Source organism: Tachypleus tridentatus, chromosome 13, assembly GCF_004210375.1.
Source record: "Tachypleus tridentatus isolate NWPU-2018 chromosome 13, ASM421037v1, whole genome shotgun sequence".
Taxonomy (NCBI): Eukaryota; Metazoa; Arthropoda; class Merostomata; order Xiphosura; family Limulidae; genus Tachypleus; species Tachypleus tridentatus.
The window spans coordinates 255,368,040-255,381,824 of record NC_134837.1 but is presented as its reverse complement, the minus strand read 5'-3'; the positions used below and the strand labels follow the sequence as shown (position 1 = coordinate 255,381,824).

The 13,785-nt window shown below is 30.8% G+C and overlaps 1 protein-coding gene across 6 annotated transcripts in view; it reads left to right on the top strand.

Annotated features, from left to right (window-relative positions):
• The window catches only part of LOC143240864 (cyclic AMP-dependent transcription factor ATF-2-like), a 33,439-nt gene extending 19,872 nt beyond the window's left edge, over window positions 1–13,567 (top strand). For 4 of the 6 annotated variants that reach the window (XM_076484069.1, XM_076484068.1, XM_076484067.1 and 1 more), the window contains 5 exons: window positions 763–917; window positions 1,485–1,550; window positions 3,184–3,280; window positions 3,809–3,917; window positions 5,308–6,814. In XM_076484069.1, coding sequence (XP_076340184.1) covers window positions 763–917; window positions 1,485–1,550; window positions 3,184–3,280; window positions 3,809–3,917; window positions 5,308–5,534 — 654 coding nt within the window. In that variant the 3' untranslated portion in view covers window positions 5,535–6,814. Of the gene's footprint in view, window positions 1–762; window positions 918–1,484; window positions 1,551–3,183; window positions 3,281–3,808; window positions 3,918–5,307; window positions 6,815–12,289 lie in introns of those variants that run through there. The other 2 variants (XR_013022008.1, XR_013022007.1) reach the window with 1 other exon arrangement.
• The last annotated feature ends 218 nt before the right edge of the window (window positions 13,568–13,785 follow it).

The following is a 13,785-nucleotide window of genomic DNA, read 5'->3' as shown; positions in this document are numbered from 1 at the left end:
AACATAACATTTTCTCACCTTTTTGATTGGTTATCACAGTTGTATCCAGAACTTTAAATAATTCTCTCTTTTTTGCTGAAAGACTACACAGGCTGGTTTGGTTACTTTAGAACCCAAATTATAAGACAGATTTTTTCTATCTCTGTTGTTACAATACAGCTGTGAAAGACACTGTAGAAATCACTTGTTATGGCCAGTTACTCATATGACAGCTCACTTTATATTTTCATTTGCTAACTATCTTTTATGTCTTAACTTTTTCCGACACATTGCCTGACGGAGACCTTGGATGTTTTTTTTTTACAAAGAGACACTATGATATTACCATACTTAATTAAGATGGCAAGAAACGTACTGAATATTTGGGTAATGTGATGTTAACAATGTAACAAAAGCCTAGTTTACAAAATTAAACTACATAAAGAATGCATGACTCATACAGAGCTACTATTGAAATTTGTTATAACTATTGCATTTAAAGTAATTAACTTCAACATTCTTGTTGAAAAAAATAATCATTTAAATATTATATCACTAAATGAACTTAGTAACAACTCTTATAGTTAGCAGTCTTGTGTTTATTGTATTTGTCATTGTTATCTGCTTTTTCTTAACATTTCCCTTTTGAAATAGGGTGACAAATGTTGTTATTTAATATTTAAATTGTGAAATATATTTTGGTGAGGTAATAGTACATTGTTATCAATATGTATGTATTATATAGACACATATGCACATATGAAATACTGTTATGTAATTTAGAAACTGAAACAATCCATTATGCAAGGCCAAAACGCTGCTACTATAAGTTCCAGGGGGAAGAACCCCTCAGAAAACACTAGACTTCAACCTGTGGTTTTGGCAACTCCTATAAACAATGAAGCTGTCATGCAGGAACAGGTTAATCACAAACCAGGGTAAGGTAAAAGAAAAATTAAAACTAATACAACATTAATTTTTCTTCTGGTTATTTACTGAGGTTAAATACAGTTTGTGTTTAAATCAGTGTGTTTTCATAGCTCCTACAATTCTGTTTCTACGTGTTTAACTTCAGTTTATTACTCTAAAAGAGAGCTTTAAAAACTGAGGATAATATTTACTATTCTTATATAAATGAATGTTACCAACTCTCAGTATTTGATTCGTGTGTTTCACAAAATGAAGTTACTATATCCAAACTTCCTGTTCTCACTATTAGTTAGCATGGTTAAGAGGCGAGGGGTACTGTGATTGGTGCTTTATATAATAGAAATGTCTTTGGCTTGACTGTGAGGTTCACATGGGAATTTCAGTGTCTACTTTCAAATTTATAATAATTTCTTTTCTATGGCCAAAAATTCTGTTTACGTTGCACAAAATATTTTTTTTAAACTATTACATTTAAGGAGCGTATTTTACTATAAAAAAAGCCGTGAGTCATTGTGAATTAGATTAAATAGTGTTTGTTATTACGTGCTAACAAGTAATCCCTCAATCTCTGATAGAAGGAAACGTAGAGAGTTTGATGAAGATCCAGATGAGAAACGAAGGAAGTTTTTGGAACGAAACAGGTCTACAATTCCTCCTCTTACGTTAAATAACTACAACTTATCTTTGGAATACATAGTTTTATTTTATTGTACTCTCATGAGTTATATTCACATTTCTGTGTTAGGATAATATAAGCCAACTGGTTTCGAAAATGGGCATGAAAATTATTAAATACAGTTAAATATTATTCACGATACTAATTATAATAGCAAGGCAAACAATGATTCCTAAGTATAAGAAAAAGTTTTATTAATGGTGGAACATACTATGTTTCAATAAAACATTCGTCCGTCTCATTCAGAAGAGTACAAGCCAGTGTTCTATCAAAACATAGTATGTTCCACCATCAGTAAAAAATGTTTCCATGTTCTTATAGATCACTGTTTGCTTATTTGTTATTTCAACATAATGTGATACCTTACTCAACTACTGTATTTGTTGGTACTCATATGTACTGTGTATGCCATCTATATTTGTATTGTATCTCATTTAGTAATAATATTTTTTTTCTTGTAGTATTTTCCACTTCATCTGTCATAATGTAATTTGACCAACTAGTGTTGCTGCATTTACTTATGGCTGGCTAATCTGTTGTTGTTTTATCATAAAATATTTTTTTCAATAAAATAAGTGCTTATGGGACTTAATATTTTAGAAACAAAATATTGATCCCTATTATACTTACCCTAAGCCTTAATTTGTAATAAAAAAAACAAACTTCTGAAATTTATACACTTTCTAGACACACAAAGTTGCTAGAATGAAAGTTTTATTATCCAACTAAATTTGAATATGTATAATGTGTAAACTTGCCACATTTCTTTATTATAAAATAGCTTGTGTCTTTGTATTTGTTTCTTAACTAAAAGTCTCTGGTCCCCTTCCTTTATTTATTTTCACAAGTTTGATAGCATTCCCTGTTTTACCCCTCGCATGTTGGCTTGGTTCATATTTTCAAACACCTATCAATATAAGATCCCAGTGGTTAGAGTGCTGTATTGTAAATCAGGGTGGTAGGGGAAAGATCAGGGTTCATGAAAGGGTGTTATTCGCATTATTCTTTGAGTTATTTCTATGAGTTGGGTTTCATTTTCAGTTTTCGCTTTTTCTTCTGACGTTATTTTTTTGACTACCAACTACTTTTTGCAGGAAATTCAAGACAGTTCAGAACAACAGAAAATAAAATGTTTTTTTAAAATCTCTATTTCTTGGGAGATTCTGTTCATTTAAAAGAGAATCAAATTTTTATACAGCTTTCAAAGCCAGTCAATTTTAAAAATCAAAATCAGTTTTTATGTGAGACCTTGATTTCTACCTGGACAGTGAGGTTTTAGAGGTCACTGAAATACGAAACTTGAAATGTGATGCATCCAGTATTCTTATTAAATGTTTAGTATCACCTATTGTTACTAATGGAGACGTCTATTTTAAACGTCGGTTACTAGTTAATTAACAGTAAGTTTCAAACACTATGGTCCGTTTTCAGCCAATTAAGCTGAAATGAATAGAATTTCATAACGAATGAAAGAAAAATACTGTAGCTAATGCTAGTGTATTTTGCAAGTTTTTTTTTTTTTGTTATGAAAGTACAGTGTACAAATGTTGATTGTGTCATTGTTATAATAGTCTGTGTCATTTCCAACTTCATTACAGAGCTGCAGCAACTAGATGTCGAATGAGGAGGAAGCAGTGGGTTCAAGATCTAGAGAAAAAGTCGAAGGAATTATCAAGTACTAATTCTGCACTTCAGGTATGTTTCTCTCTATGTATGTGTATTATAAAATCAGTTGTTTGAAGTTCAGCCATTTTTGTTCCTCAGTGCAGGACGTTTACGAATACAACAGTATACCTTATCACCACCACATACTAGAAAGGAAACACATTTTGAAAGTAGTAGTATGCATTATTCAAAATGAAGTTGAAATGTAATGCTGTTTTATGTTGTGAAATAATATGCTAAAATTGGGATCAAAAATTATTTATGCTGTTTTTTAGAAATAATTTAAATGTTGTCTATGTTTTTTTGATTACTACATAAATAGGTTTTGAGCAGAAATAACTGAATTCTTTCTAAACCACTACTATAATTTACAAAACTTTACCGAATTTTTCTTTTTTTACCTCTTTTTATAAGTTGATACAAGTTAACTAAATTATATACTTTTGATTCACTGTTTATGTTTACTCACATAAGTGAAAAGGATTTCTGTTAATGTTTTTATATGTGTTTAAAGTTAAAAGGCTGCTCAGGTTGTAAGAAAGTAAAACACTGTTCTAGAATGAAGTGGCTACATTAAGGAACGAAGTTGCCAGGCTAAAGACTATGTTACTAGATCATAAAGACTGTCCTGTGACCTTACAACAGCAGGCAGCTAACAACACAGAAAGTGAGTGTATTAAAATAGTTTGTAAAAAACAATTACATACGAAAGACTGATAAACCAGATCTCAGCTCTGTCATGTATACAGTCACACTATGTAAATTAACTTGAAGTTTTAGTTCAACCATTACATATTTAGTGTCCACATATACCTGCAAGATTATTTTTTAAGTGTGCATTTATGTGTTTGGTTGTAGCAAAGCCACATCAGGCGATCTGCTCTATCCACTGAGGAGAATTAAACCCTTGATTTTAGTGTTGTAAATTCGAAGACTTAAGTGGTATACTTTTCATTTTTAACTTTTTACTTCTTATAAATTTATTTGGAGCCCAGCATGGCCAGGTGGTTAAGGCACTCAACTTATAAACTGGGGATTGTGGGTTCAAATCCCTGTTTCACCAAACATGCTTACCCTTTCACCCATGGGCATTATAATGTGCTGGTCAATCTCAATATTCACTGGTAAAAGAGTAGCCCAAGAAGTGGCAATGGGTGGTGATGACTAGCTGCCTTCTACCTAGTCTTACATTGCTGTATTAGGGACGGCTTGTGCAGATAGCTCTTGTGTAGCTTTGTGTGAAATTCAAAAAAACAAACAAACAATTTGTTTGATACATTTAATTATGAAAAAAAAACTGCTTACAGAAGATGTGTTAACTGTATAATAAGCTTACATTATTAGTGAATCATTGTTCTCATGCAATTTCCAGTTATTTATTTAGCCTATGTTTCAAGATCTTTAAAAGGCACAAGTTTTAAAGTAAAACCTTGACCCCCTTGACTTTAGGTTCATTTGTCATCAAGAAAGTTCAATTTCATACTTGCTAATGTATAAGCTTTTAGAAACTCTCATAAGATTTAACATACATCGGAGCAAAACACTAATCTGTTAATTCAGCTAAGTCAAGCAGGTAAGACAATTGTGTCATCTGTAAAAGGATAGGTATGTCATCACCTTTGCCCATTAGTATTGGTCAGTGTTGTCAAATCTATAGTTTTGTCAAAGATATCCAGTTGTAACATCAGCTGTTTAGATAATTTTTCATTTCTTCTACTGACAGAGCAGGTGACAACATATTTTCACAAAATTATCAAAGTGTTAGCAAAACATGAAGTTTTACCTGAATGGTTAGTAATAAAAAGTGTATAATGCCAACCTATGAATTTTCACAAATTTGTAGTATAATAATTCATGAAAAATCTGCTATTGAATATTAAATTTTTCTCGTGGTTTTCTCTATTCTGTTCTATTTAATGAATAATGAACGTTTCTTTTTGTCTGTCTGTATTCTACCTTTTCTGAAATTTTAAAAAGGTAATATGAATAGTTCATACTTTTAAATCTTAGCTCAGAGGTTCTTGGATATTTAGTTTCTAAAGTTTGGTTATTTACAGGGGCTTTAACAAAAGAATCGGCTCCCTGTCCTCCATTGTCAGTGACCACCTTTCTTCCAGTTACGGAATCCATTATTGTAGAACCAATTATCACCAATGTGGGTCACAACGATATGGTTGTGTGCACCACTGAACAGGAAGACATGACCTTGGAAGTAATTAAAGTGCAGAACTCTTCTATTCATTGCATTAATGACAGCAGTACTTCTGCCAGTACTGGAGACTAGTGCACGTATTTCTTTTTGTTTTTTGTACAGTATATAAACGTATTTCTGAGGTTAAGACACCCGTACGTGTAAGTAATCAGTTTCATTTCTTTGTGTGGAATTTATAAAACTTTCTAACTCTTTTAAGACTACAAATTGTGATAAGTCTCAAATTATTGTCTTCACTGTTGGATGTATATTGAATGATTTATTACCTAGACAAAAAAAAATGTATTGCTTTGTGGCTTTTTAAGATTTTATGTGAAAACTGTAAAAAAATAGCAAATTATGGTCTGTATGTAATAGAATTATGTTTACCTTATGCTGCATTATCATGCTATTAGATATGCTTACTGGACCGGGGACAGCCAAATGTTTAGCATGCTAGCTATGGATCTGGAAGTCCAAGAAGATTTGAGCCATCAACATGCTTCTCACTTTCAGCTGGGGGGAGTGTTATTATGGTAGTTAAGCCTACTATTTTGTCAAGAGTCAACTATAGAGGTTGTGGGTATTTCTAATTGGGTACTATCCCTCTGATCAGCAGTCTTAACTTGGAGATGGCTATGCCTAAATCTTTGGAATCACTGATCATATGTTACCATTGAGGTTGACAATACCAAATACTACCACAACATTTGCAATTTAAAGTTCACCAGAGAAGAAGTTGTCATCTTGTATAAGACAAAATGTGTGTAATCTGAACATTGTAGTTGATATTCGTATATCAAGCATTTGTAAGTGTTTTTAGTCACATGCCAATTTCTTTTAATTTTCGATAGAAATGCGGTATCTAAAATATGTTTTAATTTTTACCTTTTTTTTAACTGCCTACAACTTAATATATTTTTTTTTATCACTCTACACATCATAATTCTGACTTGTTTTCAATTCATACTTAGTGTACTGAAGAGATAAAAAAATCATCTGACCACGATACTGATTTTACCCTTGCCATCGCAAAATACTCGCATGCAAATATCAATGACATGAATTTTATGAAACCTAACCACATTATGTTAATTTTTTTAGAATATATGTAAAAGTGTTGAAGGCTCTGAGATTTATTGTTATTCATTAAGATCTTCAAGCAGATTTGTCATTGCAGTACAAATCCATCATCAGCCTCAGTTATTGTAATGAGCAACTTGTAATAATCCATAATTATTGTGAAACATATTCCATGTGTTATTCTTTGCTTTTTATAATGTGTAAAATAAGTTAATTATCACAGTAATTAATAGTAATGTCAAACAATTAGCAGACAGTTTATTTTAACTTAAATAAAATATGTAAATCCATGTTTGTCATAATATGTTTCTTCTCTGAATGACCACTTGCCGTCATCTGGCCTTCTATAACACTCCACATTTTTCCCTCTTTTACGCTGAGTTTTCAAACTTTGACAGTTTTCGTCCATATTATTTTTTCCATATTATTGAGTGAAAGGGTTTGTGTTACCTTTTAAGGTCTATTGTTTGTAGCAGAAATATATTTTAGTGAAAACCTGGGTGATTCAGATGTTCCAGGTTTCACTGAAGATGTTTATGCAGTGTTTAGTATTAGGAGACTTTATAATATGTATCAAACATGTAAAGATATAATAAGTTTGAACTGCTAGTTCAGTATGTCATTGATTATTAAATAATTATTAGGGTAATTTATGCCTTGTGTTTGTTTGTGTCATTCGATGACTAATTTCTGTCATTTGGTTCAGAGACGTTATCAGCTATGATGCTCGAGTCCGTAACTTTAGTGTGAAAATTAACCACTGGATCTTTATGACTGATATCCTGCATCTCAGATGCTTTTCATCTTTGTTAATGACTTCTGATTAAGACAGTTCTATGTAACAAACTGAGTTAAGTCATAAAATAATTTGTTGAACCATCAGTGAGGGTACCCTCATTATTAATAATAACTTAAGCTCTAATTAGTGCAATTTGAGATTTGTCAGAAGATATTTCAAGTTAGTACCTGATTTACATACAAAGCTAAAAATTCTAAACAGTTTGTAGTTTAGAAATTCAAAATAATGATGAAAATAAAAAAAATTAATCAGTTGTTTTACGCATTATGACCAGTAGTGCTAATGAAGCCAACTTTAAAGAAAGCTATAATGTAATTACTTGTTATGTCAACTTTTTAAATTTACAAGAAACATAATGAAAATGTAGTCAGTTTTCACAGTTATATCATCAAAGTTAAATCATTTTTTCAATATATCTTACTTTCAGGCTAGTACCTTTAATCCAGCTTAAACATTGAGATGTACCAATGACTTTCATGCATCAATGATCATAACATTACACAATGATTTTCTGTATAAAAGTTCACAAGAATGAAAGTATTCAGTTTTACTGCTTCTCAAAGCTTTCACAGTAATGAGAATACAACCTGTGACCAATAAGGAACTTGGCCATATAGGAGTGTACATAATGTAAAACCTTTACAAAGCTAGACCTGAAAGTAGACGTATAGTTTTAACCAAAACTATTTCTGCAAAATATGCCATACTTGTGATGATATAATTATTCTATACAGTTTTGTGGAAATATACTAATTTCACAGAATTTTTGGAAATTTTTACAGATGGATATAGAAATTGGCATTTACTATTAGTCAAATATAAGTTCTATATACGTATATATAATTATATTTAGCTTTGTACAACCATTATTTACTATTTGTTTTAAGAAAAAAGGAAGTTAAAAAAAAATCATGTGTTTTTGCAATTACCCACTAGGAGGCTTTTGTGTTGGAATATGTTAAAATCCAGCAAGTGGTTAAATTAGTTAACTCTTGAGACAAATGTTTCTAACTGAATATTTAGGTTTTCAGAAATAATCATTTAATGTGCTTTGTTTTTATCATTATAATTTTTACGAATTTTAATCTCACAACAATATAGTTGGTAATTTGTAATTTTATTCATTGAGTTAGCAGCTTCATGTTGTCAGATATGAAGTCAATGATAGTTTGTGAAAGAGTTGAAATGTATAATTAATATTTACGTAATGATAAAAGTTATTTTTAATTTATGTAAAAACTTCTGTGTGTGATGTATTGTGAAAACTAAAATAGTTTTTAACTTGAATTTTAAAACTAAGATTTATCCATGTGTTGTTTTTGATACTGCTCTCCCAATGGTAGTTCTAAAAATCTGTTTCTGTTGTCCTTTTTCCCAGATAGTTTAGTACAGTATTTAAAACTTGGTGCTTTGTTTGAGGTATGCCTTCATCTGGTGAACATTCTGAACAGTAATTCCAAATTGTATAATTAAGACAAGATGTTTAACTGAATGTAGTATAGTACAAAGCCAAGCTCTGTGTTTGGTAAACAGCACTTGACATCAAGATAAACCAGAGTTTTTCTTTATTAGTTAAGGATTTTCTGTTGTCACATAAAATTCCATTTAATCAGCTTTTCTCACATCTCAAAAAAAAATGCTACATAGCAATGACCCATTAACAAAATGGTTGTAAGTAGTGGTTTAAAAAATTCATCTTATTAGTTAATGGTGTTGTGTAATTAGTAAATAAACAATTGCAGTGACTTGTTAGTGAGAGTCAAATTTTTTTCTTAAATTATTCAAAATTATATACGTTTAAACAGTTTATTTTCAGTTCTTAAAATTGCTTCAAATCAGAAAAGTGAACTCAAGAAACGCTCTTGGAATATGGATAAAAACACTTGAGCTTAGTGTGAGTAATTTAAAAGAAGATAAAGTTGGTTTAACCATTTTGTCGTGCAATAACGTTTCCTTAAAGCACCAAGCTTCACAGTAATGCTATTGTTTCCAAGTGATGAAAAACTGGTTTTTTTTCCTGGGCTGAGACATCTAGGGGACAGTTTGTTGAGAACAGAATAAAAACACGTGAAAATAAGCTTGTTAAATCTTTAAGTTTGATTCTTCAGAGATTAATAAGTTATATTTGTTCTTTTAGAATATAAATAAAACTGCTGAGGTGTGAGGATGCTTAAGTGTTAATAAATTTTGGTGGTTATCAAAACGTTATAAGGAACACTTCAAGTACAAGGCAGGTAATATGTAAAACAAAATAACTTCTTTTGTGAATGTGAGCTACTGTTTACTCAATCTTTTTAATGTAGATCCACAGATGTTCCTACGTTTCTCTGATTAACTTAGATCAAGCAACATGCCGTGTATTATTGTTCTAAATTTTTCCATTATTGAAAGTTTATATGTATTAAATTTTGGTTGACTTAAGATAATTAGATGAAACTTTAATAAGTGTAATTTTACACCACTCACACACAAACTTTTTTTTTAAACTTAGCAAAAGATTCAACTCATAGACTATTAGTGGGATGGTTCAGTAAGTTGACTAGTGTCACGCCTGTTAGATAAAGCATTAATTTGTGATATTTGTCCAGTGTAATGGCTGACTCTCAGGTCTCTTTTTCACACAATCCAGTAAGCCAAAATATATATCAATAGTCATTAACAGAAAATACATATCACCACTCATTTCAAATGAAAGTTCTTTTTTGACATCAGAACTATTTTATGCCTTGCGTAAGGTTACAGTCTTCTAACGCATTACTACTGCCTAAATGGAACTTCATAAAGAAAATAGTTCCAGAAAGGTTAATTAGGTGCAATTAAAATCCTAATTATTCTGATTTTGTTTCAAAGGTTTTTGTTTTGTTTTGCCTCTAGTATTTTAAAGCATTTAGATTCTGTGAGGCCTACTTTTATGATGAAATTTTTAATCCATATTAGTTTAAAATCACTACTTTCATTATATGTATGTCATCAAACTGTGATTCTTATTTTTTATGGAACCTAATTGTATGTAGATTATCCCATTTAAATAATTAGGTTTTCTATTTGTTAAATGTTATAAAAGCTAGTATTCTCTGGCTATGCTATACTCGTATCATAAGTCACAAAAGTCAGTTAACTATGACTAAGTGGTGAAATAGTGGATATTTGCTGCTTATTGTGTTAAATTGTGTGTTATGTTGGAATATGATAAAGAATACAAGAGTACTAGTAGAATTATATATATATATATATGTTCATTGAAGTTCTGTGGTTCTGTAACTGTACATAGATGTGTGTGTGGTTAAAACAAACAAACCAACAACCTGTTGATGAAGTTCAATTTTTTTTAGAGCTCATAATGGGAGCAAAACAGATTATAGTTCTAATTAAAATTACAAATTGTTAATAATTTAATTGGATAAAATTATCTAGTACATAACTTGTAGACATATTTTATATATTATAATGGATTTCTTACATTCAAACATATTCATCTCTTACTATAAAAAAGCTATTTAGATTTAGTCTGCATCAATCCCTTCCTTTGGGAAGATATTAAATGTAATACTAGACATAAATGACTTCATAACACGAAAATAATATTTTTCTTTAATTTAACACTCAACATTTTGGTTCTTCGGGAGCGTCCACCGAAAAACAAACTTAAATAATAAATTCTGTTCAAACCTATAAAGTGCATTTGTACTAGTTAATGCATCAAAAGTATGCTGTACTAATGTATGTAATAGTTTCAAGTACAAATTTGATACTTAAACTATTTGAAACTTTCATCAGTTCAGATCTGTGTTTTAACGGACGCTTCTGAAGAAACTTTCAAACAAAATGTTGAGTGTCTGCTTAAATAAACACAATATCTTTGTGTTGTAAGGTTGTTTAGTATTAATACGTCTTGTGTACACCAATATGCACAACATGAATAAGGTATTAAAATTGTACAGAAAACTGCTTTGGAATATTAAAAAGAGTCATTGTCAGAGAATTATGTATCTTTCACAGATAGGTTTTAAAAAATTAAGAAATTTTGTTAACCAAGATATTACACACAAAGTTATACAGAAGCACAAAATTTGATGAATCCTAAGATAATTTTGAAAGTACATAACAGAATTTAATGGAACGTAGAGAGCTGTTTGGACTGTGTTTATGCCCTTTTACCCCAACATAAAAGTGTTGCTCTGCATTTTTGGGGGCTTGGGTACACTATGGGGGTAGTGCTTAAATCCTGCAATTGTAGTCCCAACAGTTGGTGGTGGATGCTTGTGTCTTCCCTGTTGTCTATAATTTTAAAATCTGGGATGACTAGTACACATTGCCTTTATGAAAGTGGTCAAACATCTGAAACAAACCTGTTTACACACTGAATGAGTGACTTAATTTTATTTATCAGACTTTGCTTCCTTTCTGCCTAGTATTTCTTTGAAATAAAAATCACCCTTTACATGCTTAGAAACATCTGTAAACGTTTTGGTGAGCAAGTAAATATGTGTCAGTTATGTGTCAAAGAAATATGAAACTCTAGTTTAGGTATAGTTTGTTAATATACTTTCTTGTTACTGTTTCCATTGCAAATATTTTGAAATTGTTTAAGTATTTTTACACCTAACTATAAAGCTGTTTTGCCTCATTTTAAGACATACCATGATTTTACATCAGGTTTATACTGTCCAATCATGATTAAGTGAAGACAGCAACATTGGTCAGTATCAGGTCATCACAGGGTTGAATGTGCCTTCAGTTGGATTGGCTGTTCGGAGCATATTTGGGTTTTCAGTTCTGTTTTGTGAGGTTTTTCTGGCACCAATCTGCTTAGGCTGCAAAAAGTGACATTAACCCTTGTATTTGTGCTCCAACTGACTGTATGATATGACTGATTGTATATCTTATTTAACAAGTTTTAAACATATCTATACACATATATATTAGAAATGTACATCATTTTCTGTACCTGTTCTTTATATTTCAGGTAATTTGTGCATCGTGGCCTCGTGTATAAAATCAACGTTGGATTTCAATGTGTAGGATAGACGTTAATAAAATGTTTTGTGTGTTCAGTCAATAGCTGTGGTTAATATGCATTTCATTTACTCCAGTTAGGTTTCTTGTTCTCTGAAACCCCAAGAAATATTCAGCATTCTTTCAGCCAAGGAGAACCTTTATTTCTGATAAGCTGATCATGTTTCTCAATTAAGAAAGTTAAAATCTGTAGAAGAGAGTTCATCTTATCAGAAAAGTTACCAAACTACATATAACGCAATAAAGAGTTAACACTTTGTAACTACCAGCAGTCGAAATGCAGTGCGACTACAGAAAATCCGATCTATTTGGTCAAATGAAAAATGTTTTTTGTGTTACCTTCTAGAACCTTCAGAAACTGTATCGTTTACTTTTTTCCTATTGGGATTCTTAGCAATCTTTTATTAAAATTAAATAATTTGATCTAGTTTTACCTACTTATGAGTAAGTTATCTCTCATTCTATTTTCGAAGTAGAAGGTTCCGTTTTTGGTGAGTTAAAATAACAGAAGTTTTCCCATCTTCACTCGCATATCTCCTTGAACATTTATGATATTCTGCTGCCTGTTTTATTTTAAAATCATCTAAAATAGCATCTTACTAAGAGTGTTCACTGTTATGTACGTCTTTCCGAAATAGGTATTTGCTTCAAATCGTTGTTCGTATGACATGGTGGTGGCTCGTGGTCCGTAATTTGTTTCACGTGAGTATTTTAATTCAGCACAAAAGTTACAAAAGAATGAACATCACCTGTTACGAACCCTTGTCCGTGCTGATAAATGTGACCCTTAGAAAACATTTTATTGTACAGGAACTGCAGAGAAAGAACTGTAGATGTCTGGAAATAGGTTGTTTTCATAATTATCATGTCTCGTCAAAAAAAAAATGTATTTACGTAATTTTGTCTTAAGCCTTAAACACGTCTTAAAAATAGAGCTTATTATTTGAATGTTGCTTTTATGTCAAGTTTAAATTGTTTTTAGCAAGCACAACAGTACTATTCATATATATATATATATTTCTTGTATTTATGTTGAGTTGCTAGTTTTAAGTTCATAATTTTTTTATCTTGATTTATTGTTCATCTTCACTTGCGTGTAAGAGTTTTGTTTGTTTGTCAAATACATAGTCGTGTATAGAACTGCAATGTTTATATCATTCATTGAAAACCATTGGATTTCTTTTTCTTTGTGTAAAAATAAAGAAATTATTATCAACCGTCAACAAAAGGTGATTTCTTTGACTGGAACCTTCAACATAACACTTTTTGTCACCTTTAAAACACTTTATTTGACGAGTGATTTTGCGGTTAATCTTCAAAAATAAATTGGTTAAATTGCGCACAGAATGAACTAAGAAACGGTTAAAAACCAAGTTGTATATCTTAACATTCTAAGTTAGCGAGAAGAAAAAAGACTCGTTTCAAATAAGCTTTCTGTGCGATACA